The sequence below is a fragment of the Prionailurus bengalensis genome, chromosome B4 (assembly GCF_016509475.1).
Source record: "Prionailurus bengalensis isolate Pbe53 chromosome B4, Fcat_Pben_1.1_paternal_pri, whole genome shotgun sequence".
Lineage (NCBI taxonomy): Eukaryota > Metazoa > Chordata > Mammalia > Carnivora > Felidae > Prionailurus > Prionailurus bengalensis.
The window spans coordinates 91,545,092-91,572,050 of NC_057358.1; the positions used below are offsets into that span (position 1 = coordinate 91,545,092).

Below are 26,959 nucleotides of genomic sequence, written 5' to 3' on the forward strand. Positions count from 1 at the left end.
ATAAACAAACATCACTATTTCATTTAAAAATACAATCTTAATCTACATTAATCCAGTACAGTATCCAGATCGGGGAGGGAATGATTTTCTTACACTCTGTTCTCTTCAGCTTGAGAAGGTTCAGTTTGGGCCACAAATGGTAAAGGGCATTGACAAACGTGAGAAAGACTACCAGGGTGTGGCAAACACGTCACAGAAGACAGGGCTGGAGGAACGAACATGCTTTCCCTGGTCAAACAACACCAACTCAAAGGAGAGATGACCAGGTGCGTGAACATACTTGAAAACCTGAGGATGTTCGGGAGAATTGGAAGAGCCAATGGGGAGAGGTACGAGGTGGGAAACTTCAGTTCGTTGGCATAAGCAATACTTCCTAACAAGTAGAGATATAAAAAAGTGGGTCTACCTTTAAGATAGTAAGTTTCCTGTTTCTATAAATATTGGAGCAGAAATTAGTTTCCTATATTGAAAGAGGAAAAGAGAAAAAAAGGTGTGTGTGTGTGTGTGTGTGCGCGCGCGCGCGCGCGCACATACAAGTGAGTGTGGTAGGTCTAAGTGTTTATTAGAGAAACAGCAGTAAGAGTATAATGAGCTGTACTCATCACCGCATCTCATTATTTTGTAATGTTTGATGTATAATGGCGATCAGATCCTAAGGTAAGTGATGCAAGGAGTCTTTCACACAACCCACATGGACTCCACTGAGCTATGAATCCTGCTGGGCAAAACAGTGCGGAGGCAATTTTAATAAAGAAACATTTTCTTGAATCTAAGGGGCTCTAATCTCAAATTAGAGATAAGTCTGGAATCCAGAAAAATAATTGCAGAGCAGCTTGAAACAGGATGAGCTAAACTGCCAAAAAGTTTAATAAGAACACATAATGCTCTGGGTGTTCATCAAAAGAAATGATCCTGGAAGGAAGAAGTTGGAGGAGAGCTCCCCGGGGGAAATGGACTATAAACTGGCAACAGGGGGTATCAGCATTAGGTGGGTAAGTTCATTTTAGCCTGTTTTGATTTGAGGAGGCAGGGTTTGTAAGAGAGAAGGTTCTGTTTGGTTGGAGATCTACAGGACTGCATGGTAATCCTTGGAAATTGCCCTAGGCAATCCACTCCCCCCCCAAGCTTTGAAATGACACCTCCTCTCTCTACCAGCCTATAGCATTCCTTTCCCTTCCTTACTCTCTGTGATGACCTCCCCTCCTCTTTCACTAAGAAAATAGTCATCAGAAGAGGACTCACGCATCCTCTCAGCAGGAAATCGACCATCCTCCTGCCTTTGTGCCCTTGGACTCTGTTGGCCTTGCTTCCTGCTAACACCTCCACTACATGCTGATGGCCTCCCTCTAGCCTCTTCAAAGACTTTGTGTTTGCTTTTATCCCTTCTCCCTCCTGTGTCAATTTCTCCCACTCCACTGGATCAACCACATCAGCACACAAAGGCGCAGTTTCCTCTCCCATAGTTTTTGAAAAAGGAGCCCCTGCACTCCCAGGACCGTATGCTCTCTCCAGCTACTGTCCCATGCTTCTACTCCTCTTGATAGCTTCTTTGGAAAGGCTGACAGAATTGGCTACATTCTCTGCCTTTGTTTACTTAAGTACTATTCTCACCTCAACCCACTCAGATGGGCCTTTGGCTCATACTGTTTTATGAAAACCAGTCAGAGTCACTAAAAACTTTCTTCTTGAGGAATCTTACGGTCAATTCTCAGCCATCATCTTATTCACCTTTTCAACAATATTTGGCCCAGTTTGTTTCTTCCCCCTCAGGGACATGGTGTTCTTGGCTTGGATTCCAGGACAGCGTATTTGCCTGGTTCTCCTCTTACCGCGTCTGTTTCTCCATGTCTTCTGTGGAAACTCCCTTCACTACTGACCTCTGAAGGCTGGTGTGCTGTAGCCTCAGGCCTTGGACCCCACCTTAACCTATCTGCACCACCTAAATGCCATCACTCATCCCCAGGGATGTAAATACAACTGCTGACTCTAAAATTTCTATCTCCACTGGCCTCTCCTCTCCTTTGAGTTCTCTACTCCCCCTCCTGCTGATTTAGTTCTTCCTCAGTGGCTCTCTGTCTCAGTAAATGGCACCACTGTTTATCCAATGAAGAGCAGAAACCTTTGACTCATCCTAGACACATCTTTTCTTCTCACATTCCCCATCTAATTTCTCAGCGGGTTCTTTGAGGTCTTTCTTCAAAACTTGCCCATTTTCCAATACCTACACCTTCATCATCTTGGCCCAAGTCACTGCCATTTCTTGTCTGACACACTGCAATGACAACTGATCTCCCTGCTTTTGCTCTTGTCTTCTTAAAGTCTATTTTCCATATAGGAGAAGCCAGAGAGATTTTCTAAAGAAAATTATATTGTACCTCAACTGTTCAGCCCCTGCCATGGCTTCCTGTCACACTAAGGATAAGTTCCAAACTCCTACCTTGGCTACAAGCTCTACAGAACCTACTTTTGTCTCTCTCTCTCCAACTTCATTTCTTTCTTTATTTTAAAGAAGATTTTATTTTTAAGTAATCTCTACACCCAATGTGGGGCTCGAATCTACAACCCTGAAATCAAGAGTTTCATGGTCTACCGTCTAAGCCAGCCAGGCACCCCTGACCGCATTTCTTAATTTTTTTTTAATTTTTTTTTCAACGTTTATTTATTTTTGGGACAGAGAGAGACAGAGCATGAATGGGGGAGGGGCCGAGAGAGAGGGAGACACAGAATCAGAAACAGGCTCCAGGCTCTGAGCCATCAGCCCAGAGCCTGACGCAGGGCTCGAACTCACGGACCGCGAGATCGTGACCTGGCTGAAGTCGGACGCTTAACCGACTGCGCCACCCAGGCGCCCCATTTCTTACAGTTTCTTTAACTAGCCAAACTAGTTTTGACCTCAGGGCCTTTGCACTTGCTATTTTTTTGGTCTACAGTCTACTTCCTCCAAACCATTATGTGGTTTGCTCCTCATTTTAGGCTCCCTCAAATGTTACTGCCTCCAGGAGGACCTCTTTGACTTGCCTTTCAAATGCACAGCCCCTATCTTTTTGCCCCCACCACTCTCTACTCCTTATATGAGTTTATTTCACTTTATTGTACTTAGCATTGTGTGACCTTACGTTAGGCAGTTTGTTGAATGTATGTCTTTTCCACCAGGAAGCCAACTCCAGGAGGACAGAGGCTTGTAGGATATTCCTAGCACCAGCAACAGTAATGGGCACATAGTAGGTGCCCAACAAGTTGTTGAATGATTACATGTTGAATGACTGTATAAGGGTCCGTTTCGATAAAAACTCAAAATAAAGAAATGAGAGATCACTTTAATTATAATGGATTTAGCCAGCAAATAAAAGCTTAGCTGGAGAAAACCAAAAAAGCAATGCAAGTATGCAAGTATGTAAGGGTAAAAAGCATGTGCCAACAGTTTCCATCCTATGCAGAAAACAGGAAAGCACCAGAGGTGCAATCAAACTCCTAAAAAAAAGAGATTTGGCAGGTGTTATAAAGTATTTCCCTCCAAAATTATGAAGGAGAAATCTTATAACATCAGCTTAACATCTAATTCAGTAACAGGCTTTAGGAATGTGTAAGAATGTCTAAATTTAAAAGAATTTAAAGTGTGTGTGTGTATGTGTGTGTGTATGTATATATGTGTGTGTGTGTGTATCTATGTATCTATGTATCTATGTATCTATCTATCTATGAGAGAGAGGGAGCACATTGCTTGGAGTCAGTCTTTAAGCATTTAATCTGATAATGGGGGATATATTTGTACTGATTTTAGAAACCTCTTTGCGAGGTTATATGCTCTGCTACAGATAAAAGTGATTGCTTCCATTTATTCAGGTTGTTCCAAAGTCTTAAAAGGGAAACATGAAGTTATAGAGTAATGGAGTCGCCAGTTTAAGAACAATTATATTAAAGACTTCTTGGCCAATTTTGATTTTTTCCTTTGAATTGGAAGCCCTGAAAACCACAAGTGTATAGAAGAAATTATAGCACAGCTTGAAGGCACTGCCAGTTTTCTTCCTCAGTTTCTCCTGGCCCTTTGTTACTTAGAGAAGTAATGGTATGATCCCCATGACTTCAGCCTTTACTCACTGACCTCCATCTAATGAAGGGCGCCAGTCAGTCACGACTGAAATGGACACCTTACGTTTTCTGGATACTCTGAGCAGAGACTCAGTTGGCCTGCAGAAGTCAAAGTCTTTACACCTCATACTCATTATGGGCTTTCTCCATCACCTTCTCTTTTTTATTTTTTATTTATTTATTTATTTTTCAACGTTTATTTATTTTTGGGACAGAGAAAGACAGAGCATGAACGGGGGAGGGGCAGAGAGAGAGGGAGACACAGACTCGGAAACAGGCTCCAGGCTCTGAGCCATCAGCCCAGAGCCTGACGCGGGGCTCGAACTCCCGGACCGCGAGATCGTGACCTGGCTGAAGTCGGACGCTTAACCGACTGCGCCACCCAGGCGCCCCTCACCTTCTCTTTTTTAAAAAAATATTTATTTATTTTGAGAGAGAGAGAGGCAGAGAGAGGGAGAGAAAGAATCCCAAGCAAGCTTTGTGCTGTAGCACAGAGCCCAACGCGGGGCTCAAAACTTACAAACTGTGAGATCATGACCTGAGCCGAAATTGCGAGTCAGATGCTGAACCAACTGAGCCACCCAGGGGTCCCGTCAACCACCTTCTCCTTTTACACACTGCTCAGGACACTGGTTGAACTTGATTTTTATTTAGGCTTTACCCAAGTTCCACTATTTTCCAGACCCTGTGATGCTGGGCAAGTCTTTTTAGCTTTCTAAGCTTAAGTTTGCTCATCTGTTAGAGAGGAATAAATAAAACTTACTTCCTGAAGTAAACTGGGAGGAAGAAAAAAAACCAATATTTATCAACATGGTTAGTCTAATACTTGAAGCATAGCATGAAGTGAACGGCAACTAGTATTCTTATAATTATCTATAGTTTCCTTCACTTTATCTTTCTAGATTAGGTTACTCTTATGATCATTTCATTCCTGTCTTTCCCTACACTTTGGATTAATACTGTTCAACCTCATCTTTCTCTTTCAGTATTTCTTCTCACTTTATATAGCAAAAGCCCCAAATGCCTTCCACTCCCATTCAGATGACCTGTTTCTGCACATTGAATCTCCGACTACTTATCAATCTACCAACAAAGTACACAGCACTGGGGTTCTTGGAGTCATTTCTTCTGAGGAGACTCTCATTCCAAGCTGGTGCTTCTCCAAGTATGGTATATGTAAACATTAACGGGTGTATTTGAGAGGACACAGATGCCTTTAAAACCATTTCAGAACTAGACATTTAAAAAATTTGTGTTAGAAAAATACCATTAGTATTTCAAGGCACAGATAGCAAAGGTTTGGATAAGGCTAAGAAAAAAAATCCATTTAAATTTACTGAAAAGCACATGAATTATAGTACAGGTGGAACACAGATATATAATAAACATCATGAGGGGAACATGAGAGCGGCAGAAATTTGGGAAGCTATTCTAAGTCAGGTAAGCCTGAACCATAAGAAAGGAGTATTGATGGGCCCAACTGCCCTATTCTACAGTAAATTGTGTAAGACGGTTCTTGGCTTTTCCTAGCACCAATCAATCAATACAACTTTCACCCAGCCTAATTCTCTAAAGTCATTTAATTTAAAAACCCTGATTGAAGGGCTCCCTAACTTGGAAACTTGGGAGAATTAATTTTTCTTCGCTGCAAAAGGGGTAGAGGGAAAAGACTTGCTCCTTGTAGTTCCCGCACACATGTCCTTGAGCCTCTTTGTAAAATGTTCTTCAGACCCTGGGAGGCTGTGCTGGCCATCACGGTCACGCGGTCACTCCGTGAGCTTACTGTGTGTACCCAGGGCGTGACATTGACTAAATGCCACCACTCCTATAGCACAGGGGGACTCGGGAAGTATCGAGGCACAGTACTAACTCGTGACAAATGATTTCCCCCTAAATTGCACGCTGGGAGAATTATTATTTAAAAATTGTTTGCTGGGGCGCCTGGGTGGCGCAGTCGGTTAAGCGTCCGACTTCAGCCAGGTCACGATCTCGCGGTCCGGGAGTTCGAGCCCCGCGTCGGGCTCTGGGCTGATGGCTCAGAGCCTGGAGCCTGTTTCCGAGTCTGTGTCTCCCTCTCTCTCTGCCCCTCCCCGGTTCATACTCTGTCTCTCTCTGTCCCAAAAATAAATAAACGTTGAAAAAAAATTAAAAAAAAAGTTGTTTGCTGCATATGTACCACTTCATTATATTTCATCCGTGTTTACTAAGGTGTGAGAGGAGTTCAAACGTAATAGACTGCCATTTTTTGAATTGCTAATGAAGGCGGCAGCATTGAGAACACAAATCAGGCTGGCTGGCTTTGCCCAGTGTTATTTGAGAAGTCAGTATGTACAACCAGCCACATGGCCAAGTGGATCGGTTCTCTGGGGGAAATATTTAATGTGTACCTGCCATATTAAGTAATAAGTTCTGCCTTGCACCACTCTATTTATAGACTCTGGCTATTTTCACGTCAGTTTTAGCCTTTTTGCTACAGCAGAACACTTGAACGAGTCGTTCTCATCTTGCCACTTGTATTGTTAAATTCTGCTCAAACTTTCAGTGTTCCAGAACTGCACAGATATTGTCTGCTCAGACAGAAACACATAAGGCTGGAGGGAGACCTCTGGCCGTTAAAATTCTCTAGCTTCTAGCTGACCTATATTCCATTCATTAGTCCTGGGCAGCAGACGATTTCCTTAGAAATGCCATATTTGGAGCAGCCTCAGGGCCCGCCTGAACAGCATATTCAAGGAGTCAGGAAATATATGGTAAACAGAGATTGTTACACTCGTTTTGTAAAGGAAGCGTATTAGTCACGAGGGAACAGACCGCACAGAGAAAACGTGCCTGCTGATCTCTGCCTGCTCATTCATTCCACAAGTATTGACTGGATACCTACCACTTGCCTAGCGCTGTTAGCTCTATGCAGTGGACACACACTGGTGAACAAGACATATACAGCAACTGCCCTCCAGTCGCTTACGTTTCAGTGAGGGATTGAGAAAGCAGAAAAAACAATAAATTGAGCAGTTAATTTCAGAGAATGGTAGATACAGTACCATGGACAAAACAAAGGTGGGGGTGTGGACAGGATCTCAGACACATGTGCAGTTCCCAAGACTCCGGACTTTACCACCTTAGCCATTTACCTCTAAAGACGTGATATAGTTCTGCCAATTTCTTAAAAATGCAACAATCAGAATGCTGGTAAACCCTGTTGTTTTGTGTTCTTACTGTGGACTCTGAGGGGCTCTGGTAGGGCACACCCCGGACCTAAGTCCCCTTGTCCTTACCTTGGCCCCGCTGGATGTTTTGAGGACACAGGGACAGCCTGACTGAGTAGCAAAGGTGCTTGTCTTGGTATTTTCCCGCATGGGTCACTAGCTCACTAATGCCAGAGTTTGACTCAGTATCTTTGGGCAGCATTAGTGCACCAGGCTACCATTCCTTTCTTTTTCTTCTTCTTCTTTTTTTTTTTTGACTTTTTATCTTTGAAATAATTTGAAAATTATAGAAGAGTTGCAGGACCACTATGAAATACTCCTTCACACACACACACACACACACACACACACACACACTCACAGATCAATTTTTCTTTTCTGAATCATATGAGAATACACTGGAAATATAACGGTCCTTTACCTCTCCCCTCCCAGCTTTATTGAGATGTAATTGACAAGTAAGTGAACAATGTGATGATTTGATATATGGATACGTTGTGCAGCGCCTCTTTTTGTGTGATGCCTCATACGTGCTCGATTCAGCTGACTTTAGTTTACCACCTGTGAGACCTGCCCACTTTTTTGGAGGAACTCAAGGGTGGAACCAAAAGGAAGAAAGGAGAACCAGCCCCAACCAGAGTAAATGCCCTTCATATACCTGAGCAATGTCATGGCTGTAAAATCCTGTGTAAATGTCACACTATATATGCTGTCATAATGAAGATTTTGACCAATGAAGTGTCAAATTGTGTGTTAACAAAGGCAGGGAAATGCTGAACAGAGAGGGCAGGAACCTTTAAAATTCTTGTCCTTTCCTTCTTTTTTTTTTTTTTTTTAATGTTTATTTATTTTTGAGACAGAGAGAGACAGAGCATGAATGGGGGAGGGGCAGAGAGAGAGACACAGAATCGGAAGCAGGCTCCAGGCTCCGAGCCATCAGCCCAGAGCCTGACGCGGGGCTCGAACTCACGAACGGTGAGATCGTGACCTGAGCCGAAGTCGGACGCTCAACCGACTGAGCCACCCAGGCGCCCCTGTCCTTTCCTTCTTAATTCAAGGTTGACAGCTTCTCCGTGGTGCCAATGGCCCTGTATGATTTACCAGACTGATTTTCCAGTAGGTGTTGACCCTTCCTGGATGTATTCTAAACAGCTTGGGTGTATACGTCTGAGGCTAATGGACATTTCAGACTCAGCTCCGTGTTTTTACTCCCCCAGCAAACACCCAAACGTGAGAAGCAAGAATGACTGATATAGACTTCATTCCATTATGGCCAAGTTGATAAGTGTCTTTTTTATATTCTAGGAGCAAAAACAGAAATCTTACACAAACTTTTGTAGCTCATTCTGGCTACAGAGTTAAGATCATTTTCCCGGGGCACCAAGTTTGCAAATACAATGGATGTGAAACGCTTGACAGCTTCTTGTATTTGTGAACTGCCCAGGAATCTTTGTGAAGACTAGCATAATAAAAGAAAGCTACCCTACTTGGAAAGAGGAAGCATGTCGAATAAATAACACACTAACTCTAAGCCTTGAGGTCTATAGCAGTATCCTATCTTTTTCCGTCATTCATGTTGGACATACATAATTAAATGCCTCATCTCTAAGTGGGCAAAACCATAAATTATTGCACAATGTGTTAAACTAAGAATCAGTACAGATTTCCTTTAGTAATTTGGACACAACCTTCAAGTGGTAAACTTTACCAGTAATCTGTCAGACTGAGGGGAACAGATCAACAGATTGTTTTTAATAAACAGATGTGTGAGAGAACCTGTTACTTCAAAATATCTTTGTACTTGGAAATCATCTTCTCTTTGATAAAAAAAAATGGGCAGAAATGAGTCTGAAGATACGCCTCCTTAATATTTCTTAATAGACTTAACAGATCTTTCATCTAAATTTAAACTTCAGGGTCGTAGGCACTCATGTCATTTTTTTACTGTCATCATTATTAAAATTTTAAAAAGCCTCATGAAAGGCCAAAAAATCTTTTTTGTTCCTACACATTTCGTGTCGTAAGAGAGATGGCTAAAATGACAAGTTTCCAAATAACATGAATAATGCATTTCCCCTTTATCCGAAGCAAGTGTACATTGCTCCTAAAGGATGTTTAATCCGTTCCCTCTTTTTTTTGTTGTTGTTTTTTAGAAGAGAAATGGAGGACAAGGAAAGGAATGAGAGGATTTATAGCTAGAACTGTCACTTCATAAAAGATACATATTTGACTTGTGAAGTATAAAATAATTGTTGCAGTAATATTGAGTTTAGACGGGGTGGTGGATCTTAATATGAACAAAAAGCAAATTATATTTCTGTTAACATTCAAGGCTATTTCTTTGGGACAGACTTATTACACATTACTCTTTATTATGCCATGAAAACAGTGGAGCCCATGTTAAGAAATCTCATCTATGTATACGTATATAAATATTTACTCCAAGAAGCCCCAGGGTCTTCATTTGTAGAATAAGTTTCAAAGAATGGAGCTTTCACAAAAGTTGGAGAGAAGTTTAAGATGGCTTTCCCTACCTTACGCTTTTCCTCCACTACCTCTCACCCCTTCTATCAGAGAAAGTGCTCACGTGAGTGATCATCACCATCACTGGATGGTTGAGAGTGAAGTCTGGGGGTAGATGTGAGGAAAGCCATAGCTCCTTGAAGGTTCCAGTTTCCTTGTGTTTGCTTATAGTGCCCAGGGCAGCAAAATGGCCCTAGGGCTAAGGCTATGTCTGCCCTAAGAGTTACCTTTGCACTGAGAAGATCCAGGGTCTGCTGGATTAGCCACGCTCTTGTTTAGGCCTCATTTCAGTTCCTTGCTGCATTTTTCTCTAGACACATCTTCCCTTGCTACCAAGGTGGCAAAACACCTTTGAGGAAAGTAAGATTGGCAGGGGAGCACAGGAGGAAGGAACGAAGGCTGTAAACCTGCATTTTGCTTTTATGGTCCGTGTGGTTCAATGGAGTTCATCCAGAGAACATTTCAGGATTTTTCAGCTAAAGCTCCAGCAATGAATAAAGGCCATGCATTTCCCCCTGCCTCTTCCTCTGTGTATCTCTTTCTCATGGGGTAGGGGTAATGGGGTAAAGGTGGTAAACATAGTAGGTGACTGGTTAAGACTTCTGGATGCTGGGTTAGATCTCTCCTTAAGTGACCTCTTGGCCTAAGATCAAGGGAGGATGCCCCCCACAACCTCCCCCCCCCCCCCCGAACAAGAATAGGTTCTTGTAAGTAGTAAGACAGAAAAGTCAAGTAAGCACAAGTTCAGAATTCCAAGTATTAGAAGTCAGTCAGGAAACAGTTTCTAAGAAGTCCCTTAATTTTCTCCTTGCGATAATAGTAAGTAATAATCAGCTATTAACCACTTTGGTTTCTTAGCCCTCTGGGTGGTGATGACTTTCTTCTTGGGCTATTCTAAATAAGAAAATTTTCAGGATCCCCAACCCTTCTGGCTGCTACCTCATTAAAGAACAACAAAAAGGTGTCTGTCCATGTTGAAACCCCAAGAAAATAACCCATGAAGCCTACAAAATAGGTTCGTGATTCTAATTAAATTGATATAAGGAGGGCTAAAGGAAAAAGTCCTGTAATGAAGAATCACTATATGTCATGAGCTAAGGATTATGATGAACGACTTCTTTGTACCTAGCGCGTAACTTAAAAAACTACTTAATGACTTTAGGGAAAAGTTTGACCCTCAAACATGTTATAATTTAGTAACACTAGAGAACCCATGAAAAGAAAACATAATTATAGTCAGTGCTTTTGTTCAATATCACATAAAGGGGAAAGGACACTAGGAAGTCCCTTCACTCTTCCCAAGAGAAGAGTATTGCATACTAGCTAATGTAGACAAGCCAAGAAGGAATTGATGGATAACTGGCATTCTTGAACTTCAAACTTTGGGTACTTCCTTACTGCTGACAAGGAGAAAGCAGAGAACACAGCCCATCGCTGACTACAGTAGTTTTTCTAAATGTGATCAGCACTAAGAATGATGGGCTTATGGGATGGAATAGAAGAAATCTCTGCACTGGGTGATGTCATCTAATTATAGAAGTCAAATTACTTTAGAATCTTCAAAACACCCAGACAAGGATGTATATAGCATGTTCACAATATGGCTCTCTACAAGCCATGTACTTTCATAATGAATCTAAGCCTTCACAGCAAGAATAAAAATAACCACATGTCACTCTTATAAAAGTAAATAATAATCATGAACAGGGTTGCTCAGAAACTGGACTCATATTGCTCTAATTCAAATGGAAAAATTCCCCTATTCACTGACAGATTTGCCAAACCATTCAACTGAAATACTGGAAAACACTGCTTTATTTCTCCTGAATTGTTAAACTACTATGCTATGCTCTAAAATCCCAGAGCTAAGATTTAGCTGTGCTCAATTCACTTGTCCAAAATATATAAAGGCATTATTTTTATAAATGTCTAAGTGTATTAATGATTTTAACCCTTCTTTTAAGTATAGTTACTTCCATAAGAGGTTTTTCACAAATCAACTAGCTTTATAAATTTTGAGTAATAGTTTGAATTTTTTTCCCTGTTTTACAACTTTTGTGTCATTCTAAAATTCAAAGCTTCAAAAACATTGAAGTGTTGGGGTAAGGCTTTTAAGATATTTGTCCAAAATGGTTTTTTTGAAAAAAACAGGTATCACTTATTGTGTCATAGGAATCCTAATCGCAGCTTCCTAACGAGACAAAGCCCCAGAATTTTACAAGAGTTGCCCAGTGGAAGTAAATCCAGGTTCAAAGAGATAAGAAGAAAGGAGTAATTTGTTATTCAGAATATATATATGTTCGGCCACAGCAATTTTGCACCCTTTGTTCTGCCTTGTACGTCTCAATAAAGAAATAGATGCTGCCGTGAAAGTCACCCCCTGAAAACAGAGAAGAGAGTAAGTAAATGAGTGAGAGCTGACATAACTCCAAGTCATTTTACCAAGGAGTTGCACATCGGATGATTTCTCACAAGTTGCCAAGCTTTTCCAAAGTCTAGTTTTTATGAATATCCTTCGAACAAGTTGGGTGGAATGCAGTCTATACCCTATGAAATATCATTGATTTTTATTACCAAGTTGGAACTGTTTAGGATCACCAAATAACAGGGTTCAAAAGTAAAACAGCTGAAAAATCCAACAGTCTGGTCTAACCTGGGATGCTCTGTCTCCTCACAGCCAACGCTCCATCAGGCGGCTTTGTCTGGCTGGCGGATTTAGTGTAGGGGCTCTCATCTGCAAAGGTACAATGAAGCGTTTGGTTAATTTCCATCCAGTTTCTAATGCAGTGAAGATTTTTTAACGGACTGCAATCCTTCTGCCAGAGAGAGGTGATATGGTATGGTATGGTAGAAAGAGTCAGGAGATCGGAGTGTTAACCTTGGCTTAGCTGTGGGGCAAGTCATTTAAAATGCACTGAGCATTGGTTTTCTCCCCTATAAAAGAGGGAGAGAGATACTTTCTCATCTACCTCTTAGGACTGTCAGGATCAAGCTGTCGTGTACCTGAAGGCATAACATGGTAAGAACTATGCAATACAGCATACAAATTATTTGCCTGTCACCTACATGCATTGATAAATAAGTATCAGTGAATATCAATAAGAGGAAGACAAAGAAGGAATAAAATGGCTCAGTGGGCACCAAGAATAATCAGGTAGAAGAACAAAGGAAATGAAACGAAATGTTATATTTCAGATGACAGGGCATTATAAGCAGATGACAGAGCATTAGTATTGCAGGAAAATAAAGACACACTAAATTAGTGGGTTCCTCTTGGAAGTGCAAAATGGCATCCAGATATATGGAGGGACATGGACATTTAGAGTAAGACCAGAGAAGCTAGGCTGAGAACAGGAAAGGAATGATGGTTTGGCAAAAGAGGACGTATATTGCAATGGGCTGATCTGCCCTCTTTTAGAAAGAGATAAAAATAACCTGCAGAACCATAAAGAGAACAACTGAAAAGACAGAAGGACCAAAGCTCAGCATATCTGTGACAGGCAAGAAGCTAGATGAGCAAAACACTAGGTGACAAGATCATAGAGGTGATGGATCTATGAAATTCCAAGTAAAGTGGTTTTATTTAAATATAGAAAAGGATTTAATCTGGCTTGGAATACAGGAGTAATGAACTAGGATGGCAAATGTTAGGGTTAAAAAAGAAAGGAAGAATTCTCCCTAATTTGCATGGGGCATTTGTATAAAGTAAGAGATGTCTGAGTGACAGTCTTAAACATTTTCAAGAATAAGATATGTATGGCCATAGTGGACATAATGTAAATTAATTATCTACCATATCGAGTCAAGCTAGATGACCCAAATGGTACTTCTGGCCATACTGTAAGGTAAGTTTGTTGTGGGTGTTGCTGTAATAGGAAATCACTAGACGATTAAAAAGAACTGTATTGTACAATGCAAACTATTAAATGTAACAAGGAGTTAATTCGGCAAGTAGGCTTTATCATCTGAAAACATTAATTCTCCCAACTAAGTGGTTTGTGTTTCAAAATTGGGGAACTCAATTCCTTTCTAGGATGTACTTCTGGTTGAAATGATTCATGATTTCTTCATAAAACTAACAAGGCCTTTAGAAGCAATGACAAAAAGCAAAGATTAACACTGTTGTAAGCTACAATTAACTTAAAAAATGGAAATCACGCTGTTTCATGTTTATATTCCATTTGTCACACAATTCTTTATGTTCTTCCAACCACAGATATAATGTACCAACTTTCAGATACCAATATAATCAACAGCATCATTTTTGCTTATAATATAGTATCCTGGATCTTTGACTCTTCTCGATGCAGATGCAATTTTGAGTATAATCAGAAACCACAAGACAAAATGTAAACATTGCACTACAAAAGTCTCTATTTGCCCCATCATTTCCACTTGAGTATTTGAGTGTTTTTCTCACAGTACTGATTTAATAACCAGGCAATGTGTTTTATACAGCACCTATTAAAACAAACTTACTATATATGAAAATTTGGATTCTTTATAAAACCAACTAAAAATATATTTCCCTTTATAATCCAAATCTTTGAAACTGTATATGTATGAGTACAGAGCGCTGAGTCAAGGAGATATGGATCATAGCAACTAGTTTTAGGAATAGCATCTTGGAAGCCTAAAAGCTTTCTTCCGTTTTCAGTTTGTCAAGAGTCCAGCCAATTAAAGTCTTGGGTTGAATCCAGTGTTGGATTTTCTTAAAGGGCAATAAGAGATTTACCCAGGAGACTCTGGGGTTTTTTGCACTCAATGTTCTATTTTAAGGAGCTATTTCTTTAGAAATTTACCACTTTGCACTACAAAAGTAGACAACTTTGGTGAAATTGTTTTCTCATTTATATTTGAAAACAGTTTCCTTGATTTAGAGCTGACATAGTCTAGCTATGCACATCCTAAAAGGTTGAAACCACATTACAGATGGCCACCTGGCCAGCCTCTACATATCCATTCCTCAGTCTCCTGCTCCTTCTCCCAGTATTAAGAGTGTCCTTACTGAGCATAAACAAAAGTAAACAATCATCTAGAAGCCAAAGTTGTATTGGCCAAAGTTCCAGACTGAAGTAAACTTGACATTATCTAAGAATAGCTTGCCAAAGTCAATCAAGGTGAAAGCAATAATTCCTAATGGAAAGCAAGTCAGAATCCTGGCAACATTTATCATGAGAAGTGAGCCGAGCACAGCAACACAGCAGTGTGGCACCATCTCACATTTGCTTTTAAGAATACATTCTAAGATATTCTAAGAACATCTGTTTATTTTAAACCTCTAGGAGGCATCACGGGCCTTTTATGAAAAGCTGCCCATTACAGAATGGACATCAACTCTTGATGTGATCTACTCAAAGTCAACTCTTGATTCAAACTTTGCTTGAAAATAGAAGTGGAGGAAAGACACTGAATAAATCAGTGGCTGATGGCTCTAGAGCAGGTTACTAAAGGACAAGAAGGTCGGGGGCACCTTTTTAATCATTAAGCGGAAAGTCATGGAGAGCTATGGAGTCTTCTATTGTGGTTTTCTCATGTGTTCCTTAATGGAGATTGGTTGACATAGCATCAGAATTTCATGTTATAAGGGATATTGTAGGCTAGTCTTTTCATTTTACAGTCAGGACTTAAAGTCCAGAGAGGTAAATTTATAGAAGAACACACATCCAGAGTGAGTCTGGACTGAATTTCGTTTATTTTTATTCTCATGCTCTTTCCTCCTTATGCTACTTCCTCTTGCATTAACAACGAGCTTTGATAGGTTCTTTGCATGTTTCTGTATCATACAGGTAAGCGAATGAACACAACACTCCAGCCGCCAGCTTGCAAAATGTAAGCTGAATTCCTATGGAGAAGGCTATGAAAATGAGCAATCAGAGCTAATTTCTTTTGTGTGTATAGAAATCTCATTTCCCGCCCCCCCAATATGTTTGTTGGCCTAAAATGAAGTGTATTTAAGTTGTACCATAGTATCAATCCATCCTTTTAAGTTCACTTTTTGGAAGATAAAAAGTTTTTTTTTTTTAATTCTTTTTTTCAACGTTTATTTATTTTTGGGACAGAGAGAGACAGAGCATGAACGGGGGAGGGGCAGAGACAGAGGGAGACACAGAATCGGAAACAGGCTCCAGGCTCTGAGCCATCAGCCCAGAGCCTGACGCGGGGCTCGAACTCACGGACCGCGAGATCGTGACCTGGCTGAAGTCAGACGCTTAACCGACTGCGCCATCCAGGCGCCCCGGAAGATAAAAATTTAAAATACATGCCAGTACAATTCACTGTTCCTCAGTTAAGGTCTTAAAAGGTTCCCTGAATATAAAGACCCATGTTAATACTTCTTTCTTTTATCAGGGAGACACTAAACAGACTTCCAAGTTCCGTTCAATTACACAGGTGAGTTAAAAAAAAAATAGGTCAAATAATAAGGAAAGGAATCAATCAGTAGATAATATCTCTAGAACAGTGCCTGACACATAACATATATTCATTAGACATTTGCTGATAGATGATTGAATTATATTCAACTTTTCAACCTAGGGCATTTATTATAGATTTATTATAAATTAATTATAAATAAGCAACCTGAAGAAAATCAAACATTTGTTATGGACCATCCTTCTTCCTACCTCTGATTTTCTTTTTCTAGGTTTATAGCCAAGTCCTTTTAATGTCACATCATCCTCCAATAGCTGTTAAGGACTGACTTAATATGTATGTAAAAAATTTGTGACTCTTTATAAAAACTAATATTGAAATATATTTCCTTGGGGCACCTGGGTGGCTCAGTTGGCTAAGTGTCCGACTTCAGCTCAGGTCATGGCCTTGCGGGTTCGTGGGTTCGAGCCCCGCGTCGGGCTCTGTGCTGACATCTCGGAGCCTGGAGCCTGCTTTGGATTCTGTGTCCCCCTCTCTCTCTGTCCCTCCCCAGCTCGTGCTCTGTCTCTCTCTGTCTCTCAAAAATGAATAAATGTTAAAAGAATATTTTTAAAATAAAAAATATATTTCCTTTAATTTTAATTCAGACTACAGAAAGATTTGTCAAACGTCCTTTAGGATAATGCCTCTAAGCAAAAGAATTCTAATTTTCACACAGGACTTCCAGCCTTGACTTTGATGATAGATCACATAAAAAGGGATCCTTATTGAAAGTCACCATAGGGGCAAAGCAAACATTCAACTGGTGAGCTACTGTTCACTGAAGTGAATGCTGTAAGTAATCATTAAGGGCACCATAGGGTGTCAGAACTGTCAACCTTCTCTAATGACATCTTAGCAGCTAAATAATCACTGTCACACATGATGGCCGCCCACTGTCATAGGGGCTATGTATTGGTTATAACAAGGAAGAGCATAGGTCCCCTTTAGAGTGACATCCCATGAGGCGAGGGAAAATGCCCTCCATTAAATGGAGAATCGACACTGTGACAGAGGCACAGAAAGGGCTTAGTCAAGCATATACTTACAACAGAAGTGGAACAATGGGAAGACCATCTGTCCCTCTCATTCCCCCAAGTTTGGTCAGTCTCCCCATGTGCCAAACACAGGAGTGGCAAACACAAATCATTTGTTTTGATTACATATTCTGAGTGAAGCTGGTTTTTGTAAACTTGGAAAGCAAACACAGGCGCCTTCGTTCTGCATCACAACCAAAGCCCATGCTGGGGCTGAGAAAACCACATCTTGAGGAATGGACTCAGGTCCCCTCATGTTCTCACAACCTTGAATGGTTGCTTGATATCAAATAGCATCCATGTGTAATCAGGCTGCTTCTTGTCTCTCCATCTCCTGCCTCCCCTAGTCCCAGTGTCTGGGATTCCCAGCGGGACAGGATATGACTATGGTTTCAAGAATCTCGAGCCGTGTTCATGGCTTTGTTGAAGAAAAAAAAATTAATTTCCTTTGGCTGAGACTAATAATCAGCCTATGCTAAACAATGCCTAGCAACTAATTATGCACAATTGAGGCGCCAGCTAAGCCAGCAGATCTCTTAACTTCTTGATTGGGGGGGGGGCGGGGAAAGGCATTTTGTGCAATTAAACATTAGGACCACTTCCTAGCAGCGGGGAGATAGGCAGCTCATGCCACAATGTTCATGCACGTCATTACCAACTCCGAAGAAAACTGTTTTTCATGAATGGAACAAAATGAAATCCATTGTGAAGGGAATGATCTGCCTCTTGAATTCAATTACAGCCCAGAAATTTTAGTGCCTACTGTGTGCAAACTAAGAATCAAAGTGGATAAAAGCTAATAAAACTTTAAGTGGAATGGTGATTGAGGAATCCTTATTGCTTCATGGGTTTGAGACTGGAACACGTGCTTCATTAGATGATGGGAGAAATGAGCATGGGCTTAGGGTGCTGGTGGGGAGGGGCATGGGAAGAGAAAGGGAGAGCCACTGAAATGAACTTATTCAGAGCTCTGCAAGCAGAAAAATCAAGAAATGGGCCATTTCAGTTTTCAGCTAACATGGAAGTTTTGTGTGACGTGGGACCATAATCTTTTCATTTCATCCCAGCCCAGCATGAATGTGCTGTAAGTCAGCCGTTTCTCTTTTTTAGATACTAGACCTCCAGTTTCATTTGCTGCCTTGGCAGTTTGGGGCACATTCTAAAATTTAAGCAAGATGTCCGGAAGGATAGCTGTCAAAGGGTTTTGACAATAGAACTTAGTTATGTCTTATCCTTATTAAAATAATGTATAAATACAAGCACCATTCCCTGCATAATTTAAAGAAAAGCACAAAGATACAGCACAATACTCCTCTTCAATCCGAAATGGTTCCTAATCTTTGATAAAAAAGTATTTTTTCCCCTAGGACCAAACGAAAAATGCACTCTCAATCTTTTCCAGAGTCAGAAACTTCTTGAGTCTTACATGGGCTTCAGTTCTATTGCTTTGGTGTATGGAAGCAGGTTGGATACCTGCTTACAACTGATCATGAGCATGAATTAATTTCATCTCCTTGCCCAATGGGATACAATAGTCCACACACTAGATTTAAACCAGAAGAAAGGAGGAATGATCTGAGCTTGATGGCAGGAGGCAGAGGCGGTGTGCTGCTCCTGGACAGTCTTCTTCCTATTAAGAGATGGTTTTCCCCTCTCCAACTGTCTTTCCCTCCTCTCTTGTGTTCTTTGTTTTGCATCTGCGTGGCATTGTTGTCTATCCTTGGCTCTGCAGGTTTCTGTATAGTTTTATAGATCAGACACAGATGTGCTTTACATTCTTAAATGGGACCAAGTCTTTGACTTTTGAACATCAAATAAAAAAATCATCCAAACAGAGAATGACTTCATTTTACAAAGAAAGGTACAGTGGTTTTGTCACAATGATAGAATGTCCTCTAAAATTATATCACAATCACATAACCATTTCGGGGATTACATATTTACAGCTAAACACCATGCCAACCATAGAGCTCAGATTGCTGCAGGCTGGTCATATAAGACCATTTTTCTCCCTCACTGCCCTGTTAACTAACTCCTTCCTACTCAAAATGTGGTCCATAGACAAGTGGCATTGGGCATTGCCTGGGAGCCTGTCAGAAACGCAGGATCTCAGGTCCCGGCCCAGACCTATGGAATCGGATTTAACAAAATCTCCATGTGATTTGTATGTGCATTAAAGGTTGGGAAGCCCTGGTCCAGTTGATTTGACCCAACAGCAACAGCACGGGCAGTGAGGATGCATCTGTCCTATTCGTCACCTGACAGTGTCAGTGGCAGCCCACAAAGAAGCTGGCAGAATGGCTTCAATGGTATTCCCAGTTCTTAAATATGATAATTATCAAATTACCTATAGAATTATTTCCTCAAATGGAAATGAAACTGGTGCAGTGTTACGATTCTGAGTGAATTTCATCTTCTCCTGATCCACTTTAAACCCCTTTACAACCCTAAAATGGCTAGTTCATGGGGGTAACTGGATACATCTAAGGTTAGATTACCTACAGCAGTGGATGGATTAAGGTGGAGACAGGAAATAGTATGGTGTGATTACCCCCTAGCCAATAAAAGTCGACTGAAAATGTAAAGTTATGTCCTGCGTCATGGTGGGGACATGGGGGAGAGAATCTTCTGTGGTACTCTCTCCTTAAACTCTTTTTCTTCAGACACAAAGTTGCTCCCTTGACGCATGTGCACAGTTCTCTTGGAACCGGGGAGGTCTCCGGCCCAGAAACTGGCCTATGATCTTCATGGGGGGATACATAGGACCACCGCAGCCCCCGAGCATCTGGTCAACCTTGTGGAAGTGGTCTGCAATAACTGTGCCTCTTGGTGATGCCTACAGGTTGTTTCGAAGAGTAATATCTCAAGCCAGGTTAATTTGTAAATCCTCTCTGAAATTAATGAGCATGAAATTGCACATTTTCTGCCTCTGGCATTCCTCTTGCTCATGTGTCTGAATCATAAATGATAACCCCTATGCTTCTTCTTAAGTATTGTTTCTAGCAGGAACAGATGAATAAGAGTCACAGCAGTCACAGGCTGGCCTCCTCACCAAGGAATCAGTATTTCTAGAGGGATGGACACAATGCCATGAAGCCTATTTTCATTACCATAACAGATCCCAACTAAAAACTTTAAATAGTTAAAGTCAGTACAGCTTCTACATTTGCTATATGTAGGGAGAGTATACACTTTAATTCTTTGATTTAACCACCAGATTATGGCAGCTGATATTCTCGGTATCTTAACATTATGAAACCGTGTAGGTTCCACAGGTGCTTAGCATTAGACTAAGAATGTGATGAAAAATATGCGTTACTTCAGGGTAATGAGCATTGGGCATCTAAAGCCACATTTGCTAATTCTTATTTAAAAAGTGCATCACTGGGGTGCCTGGGTGGCTCAGTTGGTTAAGCATCTGACTTTGGCTCAGATTATGATCTTACAGTTCAGGGGTTCGGGCCCTGCATTGGGCTTTGTGCTGACAGCTCAGAGCCTGGAGCCTGTTTCGGATTCTGTCTCTCTCGCTCTCTCTCTCTCTCTCTCTCTCTGCCCCTCCCCCTGCTCATTCTCTCTCTCTCTCTCTCTTTCTCAAAAATAAATAAACGTAAAAAAAAGTGCACCGTTATTCAGGAAGCAGTATGTGGGTAGCAATAGGCTAGAACATATCTGAGTATTCTTGGCGGGGGGGGGGGTCGTATGATTATACATAATAGAACTGGAGTTTGGTGGGAGGATCAATAGAAATAAAACATTTGGAGTAACTAAGGTTCCCCCAATTTTTGACCAATAAATAAGATGAAATGAAGAAGTTACTTTGATTAATACAGAGAACAAACTGGTGGTTGGTGGGGGTGAGGAAACGGGTGAAACAGATAAAGGGGATGAAGAGTGTCCTCATCTTGGTGAGCACTGAGAGATGGATAGGACTGCTGAATCATTACACTGTACATCTGAAATGAATATAACACCGTATGCTAGTTCTAGCTGAATAAAAAACAATTTTTTAAAAAGGAGTTACTTTGATACATATTGATCACAATTTCAACTGGAGTAACTTTTAGAGAAAAACTTTTACGAGTACGTAGATTTTCCTGAGTGAACTCGTGAAACAAAATGTTAAACATGTCTCCATTGAAAAGACTGAAAATTTTTTTTTTAACATCCCAATAACAATGGTCACGGCGTCAAAAGTGGATCATTTAAACGGTTATCTCTTGATTATTTAAATCACTTAGGTTTTTTTGCCCCTTTGTCTGGGACACTTTTTGCATATCTAATATAACTCATAGAGAAAAAGACGGAGCTTTTTGTAAAATCAGGGCTCTTCAAGGACTCTTCTTTTACGTGATCTTACTGCAAAGCTTTCCATATTTAGAAAATTTCAGTATGAAATTTCAGTTACAAGAAACAGGTCAAAGTTTACGGAAAAAAATTAGAGGAAGGAAAATGCAATCAGGGCGGCTTTATTTTAAGAGGTCTAAATCTTGGGGCGTGCCTGGTGGCTCAGTCAGGTCAGCGTTCGACCTCAGCTCAGGTCATGATCTTGCGGTTGACGAGTTCGAGCCTGGCGACGGGCTCTGTGCCTCCCTCTCTCTCTGTCCCTCTCCCACTCCCACTCTGTCTCTCTCTCTCTAACTCTCTCTCTCAGAAATAAATAAACATTAAAAAAAAACTAAAAAAAAAAAAAAGAGGTCTAAATCTCGTGCCAGTGAGGGAAGAAACACTGGATATCATTAGATAAAAGAAGGATTCACTTATAGGTATGGGGGGAGCATTCTGGTATAGGTTTGATTATTGAGAAAATAACCTTTAAAGCCCTCACCTGTTGCTCCAGCAATCGGTGACATTATGCAATTTTACAACTAAGGCAACTTTCCAATCTGGTTCAGTGACTTAGTATTTTTTCTTTCTTTTTCTTCCCCCTTTTTTCTTATTAACCAAGTATAGTGTAAGCTAAAACAAATGCCAACTGCTGGCGAACAACTTTATACAAATAAATGATCAGCTAGTCACTACTGCTGACATATTGCTAAATGAAACCAAAAAAGGATAACCACCACCATTCAGACTTAGTTTCTAACACATAAGCTGAAAAATCTGTCTCTATATCTAGCATCCTGGAGTAAAAGAATGGGGAAAAATAAGTAGTATAGATTTTAACCTTGAGTAACATTTTGCAGCGAGGAGCACAGACTATTTTCCCAGGGTCATTGATCTGACCAAACCACGAGGATCATATGAGCCAACCTCATTGTGTGACTCCCAACTCCCTCCTTCATGGCTCAAGTGGGTCCTCAGAAACAATACTCCAAAGGATGTTTCCAATATGCCAAGAAAAACCAAAACTTTTTCCAAGGGTCCACTGTCATTAATAATCCAAACAGTGAAAGAGGAGATGAGACTTTATGGTAACGGGGAAAGAGGATTAAACCAGAATTTTTTGGAGAGCAAAGTAAACAAGGAAAAGTGAACCTCAGGTTGAATTCCCTGGCTATATGTGAAAGATATTAGTTACATGAAGAAAAATTAGGGTTTGATTGTCATCATGTAAGATTTTTTAGATACTTCTTTCATTATACATCAATGCCGTGGGTTTCTTCTACAAGTATTCTAAATACTTTCTTACAGACCTTTACTTCTGACTTTGTGCTCTCTCTCTCTCTCTCTCTCTCTCTCTCTCTCTCTCTTTTGTTTATGTATTTTTGAGAAAGAGACAGAGTGCGAGCAAGGGGAGGGACAGAGAAAGAGGGAGACAAAGGATGTCTCCCTGAAATGAGAGTCCATCAGGGGGCTCGAACCCATAAACAGTGAAATATGACCTCAGCCGAAGTCAGAGGCTTAACTGACTGAGCCCCCCAGGTGCCCCAGACTTTGTGCTCTCTTTAATAAGTAGTTCAAACTACTTGGGTCAACCATAAGACATTTTATTTACTATCTTTTAAAATGTTTATTTATTTTGAGAGAGATAATGGGAGGGGCAGAGAGAGAGAGAGAGAGAGAGAGAGAGAGAGGAAGAGAGAGAATAGCAGACTCCACGCTGTCAGAGCAGAGACTTACATAGGATTTAATCTCACAAACCATGAGATCATGACCTGAGCCAAAATCAAGAGTCGAACACTCAACCAACTGAGCCACCCAGGCGCCCAACCATAAGACATTTTAAGATGTAAATAATACTGACCATACTATAAACATTTATAGCTAATACTCACTGAACACTCATGGTATGACAGTATGAATCTAAGTCCTTTATGTGTATAATCTTATCCTCACAACTCAATAACACTTAGAATAGCAAAAAAAAAAAAAAAAAAAAAAAAAAAGAGAGAGAGAGAGAGAGAGAGATAAATTCATTTTACAAAAGGAGTTCTAGTTTTAAGGAAGAATGTGCCATTGCTCATCCTAAATAGTATTCCATGGTGAATTTAATGCAACTACTATGATATTAAAATTGAGAGTGGGGCACCTCGGTGGCTCAGTTGGTTAAGCGTCCAACTTCAGCTCAGGTCATGATTTTGAGGTTCATGGGTTCGAGCCCTGCATCCAGCTCTGTGCTGACAGCTCAGAGCCTGGAGCCTGCTTCAGATTCTGTGTCTCCTCTCTCTCTGCTCCTTCCCGCTTGTGATCTATCTCTCCCTCTCTGTCTCTCTCTCTCAAAAATAAATAAACATTAAAAAATTTTTTAAAAATATCAAAAGCAGTGTGGGTATACTACATGCCTAGCATTGTTCTTAATACCTTAAGACATAATCAATGTTCACAACAATATAATTGTTCAGGTACAATTATACTACTTGACATATGAGGAGATAGAGGCTTATAGAAATGAAATAAGATGCCTAAATGCTCCCAGGAAACCAAGTGCAGAAATGAAGCTTTAACTTACACATCTTTATAGAGTCGGCTGTTCACCACAATGATGTGTTATTTACCAAAATTTGATTCACATCCATTTTTATAAGTTCTCTGTGTGTGTGTACGAAAAAGAGGCACATTTTCAAAGAGCAGTCACGTCTGGGTGTGTTCTCGCTGACTACACATATTGACAGAGGACAGGGACTTGGGGCTGCATTTGATTTCCTGGAATTTGAATTTAGAAAAGAAAATATCATCTCCCAGTTTTCAGATCTCACTTCCTTGTCATGAATTCTTAGCTTAATTTACGATATAAGATTCAAGGTTTTTTTTTGTTTTCTGGCACACAAACAAATCACTTTGAAAGAATGCCTTTTAGCCAAGGAGCTCCAAGTATTTTAGGAGATGAAATCTGGCTGAATTTATCTCTCTAACTCTTCCTCTATGCCAACCATTCTCTACTGATAGAGCATTTATGAACTAGTTCCTACAAGTGGTTTATCATCTTACAATGAATAAATTGTGGGACACTCTCTTTTCTCCTCTAGTATTCCAGACACCACGTTCATAGCCTGCTGCTTACAATATTTTAAGCCTTTCTTTAGTGTTCATGCAGCTGGAGGGGGAAAATAAATCTTGGACCAGGCCACCCCCAGCAAGACGACGAAGAAAATGGCGGTACGCCTCATGCGGTTGGCAAAGGAGATCATTGAAGTCTGTCTTTCCTCCTCCTCTGGCTCCCCCAGCCCATCTCTGCAAAGATCCGGGCTCCAGAGTAGGGAGTTTACAGACTCAGGAATGATTCTGTGCAGCGGAGTAACAGGACAGACAGGTGCAGACTCTTTGCTGCCCCTAATAATTTCACAGGGAGCCTATGAAGCCCGGTGACTAACACCTAATTAGCCATTCTTTCCCAGACTGCCATCTCTTCTGGCCTTGGCTCCTTTCAGGGCCTATTCTCTGAACTCGCTTTCTTTAATGGCTTATAGTTTTAAACATTCCCAGGTGTCAGCTCAATTTGTAAGTGCGGGCTAGTGTCGCTACATGCCATTTTAGAGCCAACACCTTTCTGCCCGTTAGGTGAAGGGTGAGAATCACATTTGGATGCTTTGGGAACAATATACTTCATACGTATGCCTCGAGTTGCCACATGTTTTGCTTTATTAATTCATCGCCAGGTCAAGCAACAGCAGATGACTGCTTATCAAACAGATGACATGTGTTTTTCATGCATGATTAAAGCAGGATTTATCATGGCTGCCAGAATCCAGGGAATCTGTGAGGTTTGTTATTTAAAGCCCTACTTTGGATACTCTCTGGTTTTACAGTGAGAGGCAGTGATTATACAGATGAAACCTTGCAAGGGTGTTGGACCGGAAACAATTTTTGGATGCAAAACATTAAACCCATTTTAATGCACCAGAGTTTTACTGCACTGCAACTTTCACGGTTGGGACGGCTTTGCTAGTTACTGCGTGACCAGGGACAAGTTACTTATTCTCTTGGAGCGCCAGTCTCCTCACCTCTACAGTGGAAACAGTACTGTACGTACCTCTTAGGATTGCTGTGAGGATTGAATAAACAGTGTAAATAAAGCACCAGGACTGATCTGAGTTCCAAAGGTGATGGTTCCCCATCCGTCTACCCGGTGAGGGAGGAAGCTGAATGAGACACAAGAGCCAGCAGCAACAAAAGAGCCCCCAGCAACAAATCTATGTTTTCATGAGAGCCCTTATTATACCACCTTGTAATCGTCGACCTGCTTTTCACTACCACATGGACGCCTTTGACTGGGGATTTACTTTTACAGTCATAGACGCTGGTTTCCCCATTTTTACAGATGAGAAAATTAAATTTCCGAGAAGCTAAAAATCTGTCTCAGCCTAAACAGCTAATAAGTGCCACGAATCGAACCCAGGGTGCCTGACATCAAAGACCATTCTTTCCCTAGTATTGCTGCACTGCCTCAATAGAGTTTAAACAACCTGTAGTGGAGACAGAAGTGTGTTATCTGACTAACGTAAACCAATATGACCATTGTCCAACCTGTCCTTCCGTTTTCTATCTTAAAGAAGAGGCAGATAGTTGGCACATCATTTTTTTTCAAAGCTCTGGGCTATAGTTTGCTGAGTTTTCAGTTGGAGAAACTCACTGACATTCATTAAACAGTCTATTCTGATTCAATTTGTCAGTGGCAAAATAAAAATTAAAACCCAGGTACCTAGATTTAATAGTCCAAAGATGATCAAATTATCTTCATTTGCTTCTGAGACAAATTATTCAGACGTACAATTTCCTCACGAATTACTTGCTTGTCTAACTCTCCTTGGGTTGTGTCTACTTCATCAGTTTCACTATTTTTTCCCATAAATCTTGCCTGAACAAAGATTCAGCTTTGGTAGTTAATGAGGACAAACAAGGAAAATGCAATTCAACTACACAAAACGTGAATGTTTAATTTTGAACCGATTTTGTAGCATTAGACTCGGTAGGACCCTTCCAATTTTCCAATTAACAAGTTACTGACATGTACAAACATCCAGAATAAAAGAAACCTTTTCTTCCATCACTGTTGTCAGTTTCATTACTGAATTGGGGTCTGCTTTGGGACACTTGAATCATGAAAGAAATCATGGAAAACTACATTGGGTTTTATTAGCAATAACACCTTAGGGGAGGTTCATCTATGATAACTAAAACTTTCTCTGACTCACTCTCATCTACCATGTAATTTGCCTTAAGGTATTTTAAAATCACACTGTCAAAGCTTGAGAAGGGCACTTCGAGGCACTTAACTCGGAGCCACAGTATATTTTGAAACAGATTTTTATG

General features: G+C 40.7%; 1 protein-coding gene across 9 annotated transcripts in view; it reads right to left on the reverse strand.

Annotated features, from left to right (window-relative positions):
- GRIP1 (glutamate receptor interacting protein 1) overlaps positions 1–26,959 on the reverse strand; it is a 687,726-nt gene that overhangs the window by 179,895 nt on the left and 480,872 nt on the right. For 8 of the 9 annotated variants that reach the window (XM_043562978.1, XM_043562977.1, XM_043562975.1 and 5 more), the window contains exon 2: positions 12,472–12,552. The exons of the other annotated variant lie outside the window; for it this stretch is intronic. In XM_043562978.1, the coding sequence (XP_043418913.1) occupies positions 12,472–12,552 (81 nt within the window). The remainder of the gene's footprint in view (positions 1–12,471; positions 12,553–26,959) is intronic. 9 annotated transcript variants of the gene reach the window in all.